Below are 15,164 nucleotides of genomic sequence, written 5' to 3' on the forward strand. Positions count from 1 at the left end.
TTTGTTTTTAAATGAAGTGATTTGTTGAAAAGTTGGGTGTTTGGATTGGAACTTTGAACTAAAACACCTTTTTGTTTAAGATATCATTAGCATTTTCAATTACTTTTTTTCAGAAAAAATAATTTTTCTGGGCTCATGCATGTAGAGATAAAGACATAACAAACTTGATAGACATACCCATAAAACTGGGATGAAATACTTCTTTCCTAGTGTTTGTCTTACAATAATGACAAGAGCAGTGTTCATCTGTTCTAACCAAATGATATTGGAGGTTTTAAGGTACTGCATGTTACACAAATAAAAAGCTCTTTCTGAAAAACTGATTATCTAAATGAGGGAGGGAGGGTAAGGGAAGGCAACAACAACTTGTGTGACTTGCCCATAGTCATCTAGCTTGTCAGGAGCAAGGAAAGGAGGGACATCCTAGGTCTTTCAGACCTACCTGATATGCAGGGCTCTGGATCCCACTTTCCTGTTTCATGTCCTAATTACTCTTTCCTGCATTACTGACTATATTGAAAGAAGCAGGTGCACTTGCTGCCCAAAAGCAGAGGCTGAAGACTGAGCAGAGAATAGAATATGAACTCCTCTTGATGCGGCTAATTAGTCTGGGTATCAATGCTATAAGCTTTTAGTGGTCCATGCAGAGCTTTTCATTTGCAAGTGTTTGTCAAAGGTTAAATGTGCAAAAAGGTAGAATGCCTTTTTCAAACCCCAAAACACAGTTTCAGATCTGCCTGTAGCCTTTAAACCATGCCTGGTGAGAACATCACTCCTGGCAACATTCATGCAGGTGGCTGGAGGTGCAGAGAGTGTAAAAATTACTTTGGTGATATATCTGTAAGACCAGAGTTAATTCTGACAGTGTTGCAAACGTTCTTTTTCTCTGTAATATGAGATGTGTTGGGAAGTGTTTAAAAATTTATAGAAATCCTGTTTAAATAACACAGTCAGTTGGGTTGATGCAGTATTTATTCAGATGATGAACAGCTTACCCTTCCTTCCCCTCATCATCCAGGTGCGAGGGAGCTTCACTCGGTACATTGCCTTTGAAACCGCACCTCTCATTCTCCTTCACAGTGAGCCCTGGTCCACAAGGAGGCTTTGGTGACTCCCTTGGACTTGGGTGGGAGCTTGGTGTCAGAATAAATCATGGATCAGAGCCCCTTTATGTCACTTTGGCTGTGAGCAAGAACCTTATTGTCAACTGAAGACAGAGAATATTAAGGGAGTAGTTTTGCATTGGTAAATACTTCACCTTTGGCAGTAAATACTGGGTTACAGTACTGCCACCCCTCTCTTCCCCTCATCCTTGCTCTGTGCCACCATGAACCCATCCCCACACATCTGCCAGTGCAGCTGTTTGCATGTCTTCTCTCTGGGTGGGAGTGAAAGCCAACTGGGGCTCAAAAGCAGACAGAAGTGGTGGGGGTTTTTTTGCCAAGTTATTTTTAAGCTGGGTGAGTTCCTTTATCACAGTCACAGAGCAGCCACATCTGCATTTGTGCTGACAGAGCTGAGGGAATGGTGTGTACTGGGATTGCCACCAAGAATTTGTCTCGTGAAACCACAGCCTGTGCCAGGAGGGAAGGGATTGCCAACACAGAACTAGCACCTGGCATAATGAGGCAACCATAAGGAGCCTTAGCATGAACGGAGACTAGACCCATACATATCACAACAAAAACATACCAACAAGGAACATGCTTCCAATGAGCAGTTAAAATTTCCTTCTTTTTTTTGTTTGTTTTTCTTTTTTGAATTAATGCACAGAAAGGGCTAAAAAAGTGGGAACCTCACTGTACTGTTAAGTGGAGGAACGAGGAACCCTTACTGTTTGGATGTTCCTTGTTTCTCCAGTCCCTTGGGAATGGCTGATGTGTGCCAGGAGAATGAGAAACTTGTTATGAAAGGAGGAGGACTCAGGAGGGTGGCAGTGGCTGTGGGCTGCTGCAATTCTGCTCTCATGAAGAGCATATTGCGTGCTTTATTTTTGCACCTCTTTCTGGCATTACAAAAGTGTGTTACAAACTTTACAGGGGAAGGGGAGAAAGGAAGAAAAGGGAAAAGGGACCCGGTATGCTGGCCTAGGGCTCTGCAGTTCTGTTTGTCCTCTGATACTCTTCCAGCTCTGATTTCCTGTCCATGGCGAGTTGCAGCTCCTGCTTGATGATTTCGATCTGCTTCTCCAGCTCCACAAGCTCTTGCATCACTGAGGTCCTAGCGATATTGAGAGACTCTGCTTTTCCATTGGTTGTTAAAGAAGCCAGAGTCTCTCTCCTCATCTGTGGCAGGGGGATGTCCTGGTGCTGTTGGATTGACACCTCATTTTGCCCTTCATCAGTGCAGATATATTTCTTCCGGTGACAGTTGCCCAGATTGGCTGTATTCCACACAGCATGCTGGCTGTTCCCTAAATGGGACCTGAACAGAGATGTGAGAGTTAGTACGGAACCAGAGCCTGCCCCTGTGTGTATGCAACCCTCCCGTGTGAGCCATCCTACTGGAAAAATATGATGCTGCTGTTACAAATTACATAGAAATGGTATTCCTTTATCTTTGGAATTATTTTTCTTGAGAAGCACAAATCATGAACATAAGTGGCCAAATTTTTGTGGTTAAACCATAGCAGAGACTAGAGCAGAATCCTAAAATTCATCTTTCCTGAAACTTTTTCTTGTTAGTTATGAAATTACAGTCCTCTCAACTGCAGCTCAGGAAAATGTAAGTCCTCCTCCAAAGCCTTCTGAAAGCTTTTGTGGTTTCAATGTCCTAAGTTTATCCCAGCATTAGTTCTTTGTGTGTTAGTACTGTGTGCTAGCTTAGGCATTTGCTCTTATGGAGGAGGAAAGAGGTTGACTAGAGTTGGTGTGGAGAGATGAAGGGGAAAGCATGCCCTTTGGACTTGAAGTCTTGTGTAGTAGCTGCTTGTGCTCTGGGGGATGGACAGGGTGATGTGATGTATCCAAACCTTGCCAGGGACAGACATGAGCTTCCTGACAGAAGAAACAGAACTTGGAGTTTTCATGCTGGGGGAGAAATGCCCATTTGGGAACTTTTTCAAACACTTCAATGTTTTCCTGTGGTAAGTCTTTCCAAAATATTTTGATTCTAGAGAATCTTTTTCCTCTTTCTTGGGAACTTTACTCTGCATCCCTCTGAAATCAGGGCATTTCCCAGGTTTCTTCCTGAACAGAGGAGCACCCTGTGGCCTCTGCTCTCCGACTGGAACATAAGGAAGCAGAGAGTTTGCTGTTGTGGGAGAGGAGCTTGGCTTTCCTACCTACTTTCCTTTTTGGATAGATCTGTGTGCATTCATTTTATAAACTCAGGTTGAAACTCTGAAGTAGTTGCTCTTCAAACTGCTCCATCATAGAGGCTGTCTGTGGGTATCCTTGGACAAAATGCTTATTAGTGTGAGCTACCAATTATCAGGTTGAAGAAGAGGAATAACATTTTGGGACTGGGATTGCTGAAAACAATAGGTTTCAGGAGGAGTCTGGAGCTGAGAGTAGATACTCTTCTCACCTGCCTGCAGAGAAGGAAGTTGGGAAGTGGAAATTTCTTTAGAAGAGGTGGTGATCAGGAGTGTTTTCAGAAAGATGGCATGGCAGACAGGGAGGAGGGGAGGCTTTAGGCAGGAGTGGCAGTCCCAGCCTGGGTCACACTCCAGAGGGTTCAGGGAACCGTAGCCAGGACGTGTATGTAGAGTTGTTTATTTTTGTGTAGATCAGTGATTTTGTCATAGTTCAAAATAAAAGACAGGAAGAGTCCTTGTGCTAAACTGTATGTGTGTTGCAATTAAGTTAATCTCCTGAAGAGATGAAAAACAAAGTACCTCTTAAGCACCTTTCAGACAGGGAATAGGATTAGCCTGGGCAAGTAGAAACTGACAAAGCATTTCCAGGGCCAAGAGCAGAAGGCCACCACACTGCATTTCCACACAGACAAAAAAGGCCAAGTAGGAACTACTGACAAGGGGCTGTGGTGCCCAAAGCTGACTCCCTGCTGTGTAGCTCTGCAAAGCCCATGGTTCCCACAGCCAGTGCGACCAACTTGCCTTGGAGCAGAAGTACCTGCCTCAGAAGAACCTGCAGCCCTTTGTTTTGTAAATATTTCTCAGAGTCATATCATTAATCCATCATTTCTGATACATTTTGCTTTCCTCTTGTAAATCAAAACACAGCTTTTTGATAAAGTGCTAGTTACTGACATAGCTTCTGCTACTGCTGACAGTGGTGCTTTTGTCTGGGGGTCTGGGCAGGTGGTCTTAACAAAGGCCAGAGTCCACACTTAACACTCGAGTTTCATCAAGTAAACAAAACCCTTTACAATTTGGCTACTGATGCTGAGCAGTTCTGCTAGTTTTTGGAAAGTTAGGACCTGAAAAAAACAGTGGATTTTCTTCCCTGAGGAAAACAGCAGTAGCATAACACAAATTCTTTCCACCTTTTTTCTGTATCTTGGTACTTTTAATAATTCCACAGTCCCCAGCAGGAATAAAAGAAAGTGTAATAATAGAATTTATTTGAGAGTCCTGGGTTGTACCTTGCCACATCAGTGTTCATGATAAGCTAGGCAATGTATTATTAGGTGTCTTGAGTTAAATTCACCATAATTCTGCGTGAACAGCAACTCAGACCAGGAGAAGAGCAAGGGCTGTGAGTGGGTATGTATGCACACACATGTGGGCTGGATGCTGTATGGGCCAAAGTTTCTGGGCAGCAGCACATCTTCATTCTCAATGTTGAAAGAATACTTATGTGGTTCTTTTCCTAAACCATTATCTGTGGGGCTTATGGCCGTCTCCTTGTGTTACAAATTTTTGCACTGCTCAGTATCTAGCAAATTCACCTGGTGCTTTTTGTATCATCAGATATAGAAAGCCCTCTCCTCTGGAAGACTCACCCTCGTGCTGAGTTAGTGCCTGAAGTTGTGGGAGTGTGAATGCTACCACCCAGCGAGGAGGGTGTACCAGGAGGAAATGTTTTGAACCAGTCAGCTCCTGATACTGCTGTTCAAAGATAAAAAGTGAGGAGTTGTGTGCAAGGAGGATCCACACTATGGGATTTTGTGGGAGAATAAGATGAAGGAACAGAGGAAATCAATTGCATGAGCTTTTATATACTTGTTTGTATATAGGCAGTCTGGAAGTTTACAGATGTTTACTTCTTACATTTGCTGCTATTAGTGCAGGAATGACAAACTAAACACAATATATATTTACATATATGGGTTTCAGTCATGTCAAATATCTAGCAACAGCCTGGAAGACCTTTTTTTTCTATAGTCTGTGGCTGAACTTATCTGTAGAAAAGCAATACTGCTGCCTGTGTCTTTAAAAAGTGCACTAATAGTTTTGAATTACTGAGAAAATGTATAGTTTTAAAAAAATGCCTTGTGTTCCTGTTAGCTATAGATAAGATTGTCTCCTCTTCAGAAGAGACAGGGTATGAAAACAAGGCAAGGTTGTTACCTACTTTTTTCCCTCAACAGTTGTTTGAGACAAAGATTTCTGAAAGGACTGCATTTTCCTCTTCTAAGCTTTCTTATTTCTCATTCTAAAAAGAAAGCTGAAGAAGTTTTTAACATATATACTGTCTGACCTCTCATTCATGGTGAAGCTATCTCACAGCGTCCTGGTTATTTGCCAGTGCTTTAGTATGTGAGTAGTTAATTACCTAAAAACAAGGGCAGTGGACTTACTTAAAAAACTTCAAAGCCTGTCTTTAGAATGGGGGTGCTTTTATTAGCTGTATGTGAAATCATGAAAGAACAGAATTTCTAGATTTAATACTTTCTACTGGAAACCATTAATTCCTTTCTGCCTCCCTCCCTTGTCACTTCTGTTTCCCTTTTTTTTGTTCTGTTATCTTCAGGGTTTATTAGATCCATCAGTAGATATCCAGACACAACGTATTTAATTTCAAAGTAATTTTTGTAGTTTGTTTTTTAAGGCATGCAAAACCTCCTACCTCTTTTCTACTCGTTTTGTCTTAGGCTGGCATTTGTCCTCAATAAATGAACTGTTCAGAGCACGATGTAATCTCTAGAGGGGAAAAAAAGAAAATAAATTAGTAAAGGGAAGATTAAGAATAGCTCCATAAATAGGTAAACAATTTGGGCTTTGTGTGATGGACTTGAGCATACATTACTTTGCATGTTCAAGGATATGAGCAATGTCTGTGCCTTGTCATTACAACAGATTTATTTTCCTGTGGTTTCCCAAGGAAGGGCAACTTGAAAGGTTGATCAACAGTTTGCAAACAATTCTTGGTGTTAAAATTCCTCAGAAAATAACAGTGGATCCTGGCAAACTTCATTACTTTCTAAAAGATCTCTTTCATTGTACTGCTTTAAAGCAACAGAAGCTCTTCCTTTTTGTGCCTTTTGCTGGAAAGTAACCTCTTCCTTTAGAGCAAACACCTAGAGCAATTTTCTTCCACTAATTTCCCTAGAATAATGAAGGAAGTTACTCAGCACTTCCTGCATGCATCAAAAGTTTGAGAACCCGTAACAGTGAGATAAAATGTTCTGGTTAGCCAGTTCAAGATAACAACACTCTTGCTTCTAGTGTCCAAAGCAGTTGTAAGGTTACAAGTGCAAATGAAAAGGTCCCTTCTGTAGGCTTTGCGATTGTATTGGAACTGTCTCCTCAGTGCTTCTCACTCCATCATTAAGTAAGCCTCTGCAAATTCCAGAAGCTGCAGATACGCTTCAGATGCAAATCATCAGTGCTTTTATAAGCTTTTATAAGATTTTATACGTTGTTCTTGTCCAGGCTTTCTTAATCAGCCACATGACTTTCACAGGGTTACTTCTGAATACCCACCTGACTAGTATGGAGCCAGTACTTCATCTTGGATTTCTTCTTGATTCGTGGTAGGACCAGTCTGTACACAATGTGTTCCCCAATGGTAGTGAGAATGGACAAACCAAACCCAATGCACAGCATCACAAAGAGCCCAGAAAAATGCTTGATTCCCATTTGCAGTGTCTGTAAATAAAATCAAAAGGGGAGGTCAATGAAGTAGGCTGTTAGTGTATTTTAACAGATGCTTCTGCTTTCTCATTTGAAAATGTGTCTGACTGAATACACAGTGGTGAAATATTGCAGAATAGTTTGGATACTGTTCACAACAAACCCTTTCTGTGCTGCAGAAAACTTGGTGTTCAATCAGAGCAAAGGACCTGTCATGGGAATGAGAATCAGCCAAAGACCAGGGAATTTTTTTCCTCCTGCTGTTTCCCTGATGAGATTACGTATTGAAAGCGTACAAGAACCCAGTATTTGTGGTGTCTTTGCATTTGTAAAAGCATATACTGCTTGACAGAATACAGTCAAAGAAATGTAGAGCAAGTCCTTCATCAGCAGTGAGCTAAGACCAACTGTTCATATTTTCTGGGAATTGATCATTAACTTCTCCTTTTTATGCTTTACCTTTGATGGAAGGTCACAGAGAAAATGTTTTGAAGCATTAGCACAAACACGGCACCACTCCACTCCCTACATCAACAGGACTGAAGTTGTGTTTGTTAGGGACCCTGACTGCAATTATGAAAAACAGAAACAGGAACCTTGTTCTGCTGACCCACCCTTTTCATGTAGGGTAGGAAGCCTTTAATTAATTCGCATCTCTTACTGGCATTAATCATGTTTGAAGACCAAGAAACCATGTACAACAAACAGTCTGTGCTACAAACACCTGCACCCCAATGGGTGGATCAGCTTTGCATGTTATGTATAATCTTAGTACCTTTATTCTCATGCCTCCGTAACTCAGTTGTGAGTTGATCAATAACTAAAATCTCTTGTTAATAATTACTGCCCACAGACTACTTTGGAAATATTTCCAAGAATACAAGTTCTGCTTGTGCTTTTCTATTAAAGACTGTTACTCCCCAGGTCAGGTAAAAAAAAGGCACAGAAAATTGCTTGGGTAGGGTTGTATGTCAGGAGATGGTATCCTGGATGCTATCACCCTGGAAAATTGACCTGTGTGTTCCTTCAGTTTGTTGTTAGTTTGGTGGGTGGGTGGTGGTGGAGATTGTGCTTTATTATGACTGTAGCTCTGTAATCCAGAAAAGAAGCTGGATTTAGGTGAAAGATAAATCACAGAATGTTTGAAATCTTGTTATGGGGTCATTTTAAGCTGAAGAGTTGAGTTTGCTGAAGTTGAAGGCTTGGAAGTCCCTTTGTGTACTTTCATTGGGCAATTGTGGGCAGTATATCTCTATTCTGGTTTTCATATTTGATTTCTGTTCTTTAAAACACAGATGAGAAAGCATATCACAGATTTTTAACAAGGACAGAGCTTCAGCAATCTACCAGAGTGAGAACTTTTGCATGTGGCACTGGCAATGAACTCTTATTTCAGGGGTTCTCTGCCAAAATCAACCTGCTTGCCCTGAAGTGCACTGAGCAGAATTTTTGGGAAGAGAATTTTTGTACCAGTGAATAAACACTTCAAGGGTGTTGAAGGATATAATGGGGGTGTAAAAGCAATTTCTAAAGAAACTCACTGCAGCCTGGAAAGGAAAGTGGAAAACCACAGTAGAGTGATTCTGAGGTAGAAGGGCGTCAGAGTCTTGGCACGAGAGTCTTCTGATGCTGAGAGTGCATCAGTCCAACCTAGAAGCAAAACTACCCTCTCAGCATCAGAATTTCTTATTGACAAGAGCCTGTTGTCCCATACTGTGTCCTTCCAGTTAGAGGAACAGGATGGCAACACAAAAATCACAGGTGGTAGCACTTTAAACCACTCAAAAACCAAAGTGTTTGACTGGAGGTCTGTGTTACCTGGCCCATTTTTTTAAATGAGCAATGAAGCCCAACTTTTAGTCTACGTAGCAGAAAAACAGAATGAGGCCCAACATCTGACCTTTTTGTCAGAGGTCTTTAGAGCCAACTCAGTATGGTACATCTCTGAATTCAGCACATAAAAGTATCTGTAAGAAGCAAGAAGACTGCTATCTGTACTAGCTGAATATACTGGTTAAATGTGCTTTTGCTAATTCTCCAAGAAGTATTAATGCAAATCACCTGCTTCCCAAGAAGGATGTTCAAAGGCAAGTATGAAACAACTTAGAGATGTAGAGTTAAGAGTAAATATAATAATAAATTCAATAAGAGATAGAATAATAAAGGAATAGATTTGTTCAGTGATCTGGAGAACACACCTATCTATATATGCTCCCAAGCTACTGCTGTTTGGTGTCACACAGAGTAACAGTCTACAGGTGAGCATTACCATCAACTCCCTCAGTGGCAGGAACCTGTGAATCACCTGGGTGAAGGTCCTTTTGCTTAGCTAACTTGAGAAGTAATGCAGAAGTCCCCAAAGGCAGGGGACATCAGTAGGGAGGCGTGATCTGCTACTGTTAGGTTGCTGTATGATAGGGAGCATTTATATTGCTCTGAGGATAGGAAATAGGTTTAATGGAATATGATAAAACTCTAGCCATTCAACATAATAATAAAAAAAGACACACAGTGGCAACTGCAGTGGGGATTCCTGCATGCGTGAGATGCCTCCTCCAGCCTGAGGTCAGTGTTTGATGCCACTCTAGTACTGGTGCAGAGAGAACACCTGGCCAGCTCCTTATATGAAAAATAGCTCCCTCATCTTCAGTAACGCTGCTCTGATTTATGCCGATCAGGGTCTGGCTCACTGTCAGCTCTGCAGAACAGTTTTCTACCTTCCCTGGAAACACGTGAAAGAAATTCCAGCACTAGCATCTCTGATGTGTTTTTCACTTGTAATGGATAGCTTTTGAAATTGTCCCAAACAAGATATCTTTTCCTAGGAAAGACAATGCCAAAACAAATCATCAATAATATTTCATCTAGCAATAAAAAAGATAATGCATTGAAAGAGCTGCCTGATAAAGGCTGCACAGCAGAGGGAAATTTCCGAGACTAAATTAAGTGGGGAAACTAGGTAGGGGAGAAATAATTAGCACAGTGTGTCTTACAGTGTATGGAGTGATTATTTATAGCAATATCAGCACATTTACATACCACTGTAAAAAGGCAATTTATCAGCTGTTCATAATTACCGTAGACACACACATGCTAAATAATAAAGGAAACCATCTAATAGAGGCACATCTCATTTTCACAGCTTCATGCTGATTGGTATCAGAGCAGCAAGCTGTATTGCTTATTTTGTAGCTTGTGTATGTGTTTTTAGGTGCATATATAGAATAAACTGGACTCTGTATCACTACTTTCCTCTCTGCTGAAGTGGTAGGGTTCAGATGTGTTTGTGTTAGATTTTTGTTGGCAATAGAAGACCAACTGATTACTTTCTCTACTGCAATATCTTTTTTTTTTTTTTCTTTTTAAAGGAATAAAAGCCCAGAAAGTGGTGTGTTCTCTACTAACCCAGGATAAAAATACAGTCCTTGCTACAACTTTGTAATCATACATTCAGGAGGTAGCTCCCTGCATTTTAGAAGAAGGAACTCAATTATGCCCATGTGGTGGTTCTGAAGCAATAAGCAACCATAGTCAATCCTGTGACGATTACAGCTAATGGGTGCTAAGCTCTACAGTGGCAAGAGCCTCCAAGTTATTTGCCACTTGCAAATTGGGAAATTGGCAGTTTCTGAAAACCAACATATACAAGAGCAGAAGTGGAGGTATCTGCTTTTTTATATATCCTTGGAGAGACTTTCTGATTTATCAACCCATATTTACAATTGCTACCTAAACACTTCCTGCTGTCTCCTCTGTAGTTACATGCTTTTTCTTTGGGCCCTGAATAGAAGGAAGGGGATGCAGAGAAGAGAGTTTGATATTTGTGACCTTTTTGAAGGGGGGAGCAGAGACAAAAAACAGCACTTGGTGATTTCATTACTGGATTCACAGGAAAAACTCCTGCTTTACTCCCTACTGCAAGAGACTGTAAATGCTTTACTCTCCCTGGTTGTACTGAGAGCAGTGAATAAGCCATCAAATACATATGTGGTCCAGTTTTGACCGATTAGAAGCCTCTAAAGATTTTTGTGGATACTGTGGATACAATACAAGTTGGCAGCACAGCACAGGTATTGGTGCTACACACTGCTGAACCAAACACTAAACAGGGACATCACGTGTATATTAGCTATAATAATAAGCTATCCTTTTTGATAGCATGTTCCCTGCAAGGATTTTAAAAAGCTCTGCTGAGATCAGGAAGTTAAATTTTGCAGCACCTCTGTGAAGAAGGAATTCTTTCCAGCTTTACTAGGGATAAATGAAGGGCAGATTTCTAAACACGTTTGGGCATCTCAGTAGGTTTGCAAAATCCTACTGATGCTGATGTTTGCATTTAGGTAACTAAACAGTATGAAAACCTGTCCCTCTCTTCAGATTGTGGCATTTCTTGTAGCTGCAGAGAAACTGTTATTTATTTATTATTTGTTCTTATGGCTTTTTGTGCTCTCAAAGAAGTGGCAGCATTGAAGTAATATATATTTAATCTCTTTAGGGAGATTATCTCTAACAAAGATCAGTGATTGTGGCTTTAGGGTTTCAAGTGCCAAATTTTAAGATACTGTAAATCATTGTCTTGTATTAGCAAGAGAAGTTGCTTTCCTGTCTTGTTGTGAGGACTTTTGCACAGATCTGGAAAAATACTCCCCTTTTGTAATAAACCTTTTTCTTTCAACTCATCCTCATTTCTGAGCCCTGTCTGTAGTGGGAAGAAAAACAATACACATATCGTCCGAATTAGGTACTGAGAAGATGTTTGCTTCTGTGATATCACAGGCTGGTGAACTGGGAATAACAGCTTTGTCTCCTCAGATAGTGAACTATTATTTTTTTTTTTTCAGTTTTGACAGGTGAATCTAAATCTGTTACTCATTTTCAGGAGACTCAAAACATGCTTCTCCTGACTCTGATCAGACTCAATACTCATATACTCTTTTCTTCAGGACCATTGTGTAAAGTATTTTTTACCCCAGGGCAAGTCCAGATGCCACTGCCTGTTCCCACACTGGGACGATCCCTTCGCAATGTCTTTGTCACTTTGTGATACCCTTCTTCATAATGTTTCCAGTCCTCCAGTGGGCAAGGGCTGACTCTCCTCCCCAGACAGCATACATGGAGACTGAGCAAACTCTCTTGGCAGCAAAATCTTTGTTCCTGTTCTTTGTGTTTGTTTTTCATGCACTGGTAATAAGGTACTGTGAAAGGTGACTGACGGGTAGCTTCTATTTATGAGCACAGGGCAGTTTGTTCCCTTTGTGGATGGGTCTGCATGGACTTCCCTTAACACCTGCAGTGCACCAGAGACAAACACAAAAACCAGAGCTTCAAGGTAATGGCTAGAAAACTGACTGTTGAGTTGTCAGGTGATTTGGTGTAACAGAAAAGGAAACTAACTTTTGACCTGTGAGGAGACTAGGCAAAACTCAGAGCAGAAAGGCACAATTTGCTGGATGACAACTGGATAAAATCATGGCAAGATGAATGAGGCACTGATTGTGCATCCCAGGTGATGCCAAGGCCAAAGATCACCAATTCAGACACAAGCTATGGCAGGTCCAGTTTGAGCAAGTTCCTTCAAAGACTCCAGAGAGGAGCCATCAGTGGATCCCACCACTGATGAGAGAAGACGAGAGGATGAAAGGACTTCGTTTTCGCGGTGTGCCTGGTCTGGATCAGATGGAAGCCCATGGTCAATGACCAATCCCCACCATTAGCAGCATGGACCTCTCCCTCAGGCACTGGCAGGAGGTGCATGGCACTGTGCCCTCCCCAGTATCACCACCTGTGGAAAGTAGTGGGTCTGCACTAACAGAGTCAGTTTGGGCTGCCATTGTTTGTGCATATATTGTTATTGTAAATGTCAGGTTAGATACTGTTTGTGTGAAGCATCAGTAAGTTGCTGATATTAATAGTTGGAATACTGTTACATAACGATATATAATTTTTATTCCATGTATTGGTTGCTATCTGACTGAACTGCTAGTCTATGTACAAAACAGTCTCTTAAGTTCTAGAACTTCAATTGTTTTGTGACACTTGGAATGGAGAATATGTAAGCCTTTCAAGTGAAATAGAAGATACAGTTTCAACAATAACATTTTAAAAAATTTAGCTTAAAAGCTATGCAACAGTCTGAAAGCACAGTTAGCTTTCCCCAAAGTCTGACTGCTCCCTGGACCAGGAGTGGCCCTTCTCTTTCATACTGTGTTGAGAAACTGTGGTGTGCCAGCTCATCTCCTCTACACCCTTCCCTGATCATTACTGTCTGGTCTAAACAGTCAAAACCTCTGCTAATTGACAGGCAACTTGCCTGTTCAGGCCATCCACCCTGCCTGCTGTCATAGTGGCTTAGTGCCACAGCTGTTCGGCTACCATGAGCAGAAAGTTGCAAACCTGCCAATTCACTGTATTTTGGTTCGCAAAAATGCCACACAAAGAAAGAATTTGCAGTCTCCCCTGAGTCTGGGTGGAACTAATGTGCTGGAGGGGAAAGTCCTAGGAGTCTGGCTCCTGCTAAAGTGGTATTCATGAGAATAACAGTAGGGTAGAGGAAGGGCTACATGTATGGTATGCAGACTGCAAACGAATGACATGGATTATGTCCAGATGTAATATGTGCAAATATAGTTCTGCCAACCCCACTTCTCTCCTGCACCATGCTCTGCCCTAAATAGGGACTTAGCAAATTTATAACAAAGAAATTTCCTTGAGACTAGAATATGACAATTTTAAATTGCTTGAGTACTCAAGCGATATTGCTAGCAACTAGCAATCAGCATGAACAGCCGCTGGTACCAACAATTACTTGTGGTGGAGAGGGTAAGATGCAATTCACTGCAGCAATTCATTCCAAGTTTGAGTTAGCTGCATCCCCCCTGAATGATCCAATGATGCTGGCCAGAGTAAGATGCCTTGGGCAAGTGCTTTTGCTGAGAGGTTCATACAAAACGGTGGAGTCAAGCCCTACTGGCCTCTGCACTTTCAAACTCATCTTTATTTGGTTTCTCAGCTTGAGGAGTCACTGCAATTTTCCAGTCCCAGTCTGAATCATACCTTTCCAAGACAACTTTGTTTTCAAATGCAATTTAGAATGAGCAAAGTACTGCCAGATAGAGAGAGATGGAAAGAGCTAGCAGTGAGTTCTTCCACGGGAAATATAATTTCCCAGTGTAAGATTAGGAAAAAAATGATGAGTAGGAAGATGAATCTCAAAACAAATCTAAAGAAAAATTAACCTCCGTGGGCAGGAGTGGCAAGTGGATAAGAATCAGGTACAGCCTAAAGAGGTAATGACAAAAAAGGAAGATGGGTATTTCACCCATTTAAAGGCTACGGTGATCAGTATTTCACCTACGTATGTTCCCATTCTTGGGTCATAACGGGTGCAGTGCGTCACAGACCAAATTTATCAAAAGACATAGAAAAACACAAAGCCTTACTCTAGCTATCAAAAGGCAATTGCTGGGTCTTAGTTTGGTATATAATCCATGTGAATGACTACCCACTTGGAAGCTTAGACTTTTCTGAAAATTAATTATCGGCGTCTGTGTGGAACGTTGTCCACACTTCAGTGAATCTGTTGAATGTTACTGTGACTGACTGAAGGTTATTAAATAACAGAGATTTCTGGGCTGTACAGGAGTAAAGGATACAAACTGGCATAAAGATAAGATCAAGAATAATTCCCGTGCTTCTTGATGTAATGATGGGGAAACTATGCTTTAGAGCGTGTCTGCTGCCTGGCCCTGTTTAGTTTAGTGAAGTTGCCCCAGGTGTGAAACTGCAAGTTCTAAAACCTGGAAATTCCTGACCAAGAGGAGTAGATAAAGAGGAGGGTGTGTTCATGGGAGATGCAGTGAAGTAGAAGAATTCCGGAAAAGGAAGGTCTGGACTTAGCAGAGCTTACCCCACAACGGCACAGCCTTACAAGTAGTCTTTTGTTTCCACTCACTCTTTCTGATTGCATAAGGCCTTTGAGTAGGTGTGGATTTGTTCAAAGACAAAGCCTTTGAGTGACTTTTTGGAGTCCTTCCGTTCATAGAATCATCTAGGTTGGAAAAGACCTTGAAGATCATCTAGTCCAACCCTTAACCTAACACTGACCATTCTCAACTACACCATATCCCTAAGCGGTATGTCAATCTGACTCTTAAACACCTCCAGGGATGGGGACTCCACCACC

General features: G+C 41.4%; 1 protein-coding gene across 1 annotated transcript in view; it reads right to left on the minus strand.

Moving 5' to 3' along the window:
• Positions 1-1,726: 1,726 nt before the first annotated feature.
• GRIN3A (glutamate ionotropic receptor NMDA type subunit 3A) overlaps positions 1,727-15,164 on the minus strand; it is a 73,869-nt gene continuing 60,431 nt past the window's right edge. The window contains exons 7-9 of the mRNA XM_074855470.1: positions 6,833-6,997; positions 5,976-6,049; positions 1,727-2,424 (exon numbers count right to left, since the gene is read on the minus strand). Of these exons, the coding sequence (XP_074711571.1) occupies positions 2,088-2,424; positions 5,976-6,049; positions 6,833-6,997 (576 nt within the window). The 3' untranslated portion in view covers positions 1,727-2,087. The remainder of the gene's footprint in view (positions 2,425-5,975; positions 6,050-6,832; positions 6,998-15,164) is intronic.

Source organism: Strix uralensis, chromosome Z, assembly GCF_047716275.1.
Source record: "Strix uralensis isolate ZFMK-TIS-50842 chromosome Z, bStrUra1, whole genome shotgun sequence".
NCBI lineage: Eukaryota > Metazoa > Chordata > Aves > Strigiformes > Strigidae > Strix > Strix uralensis.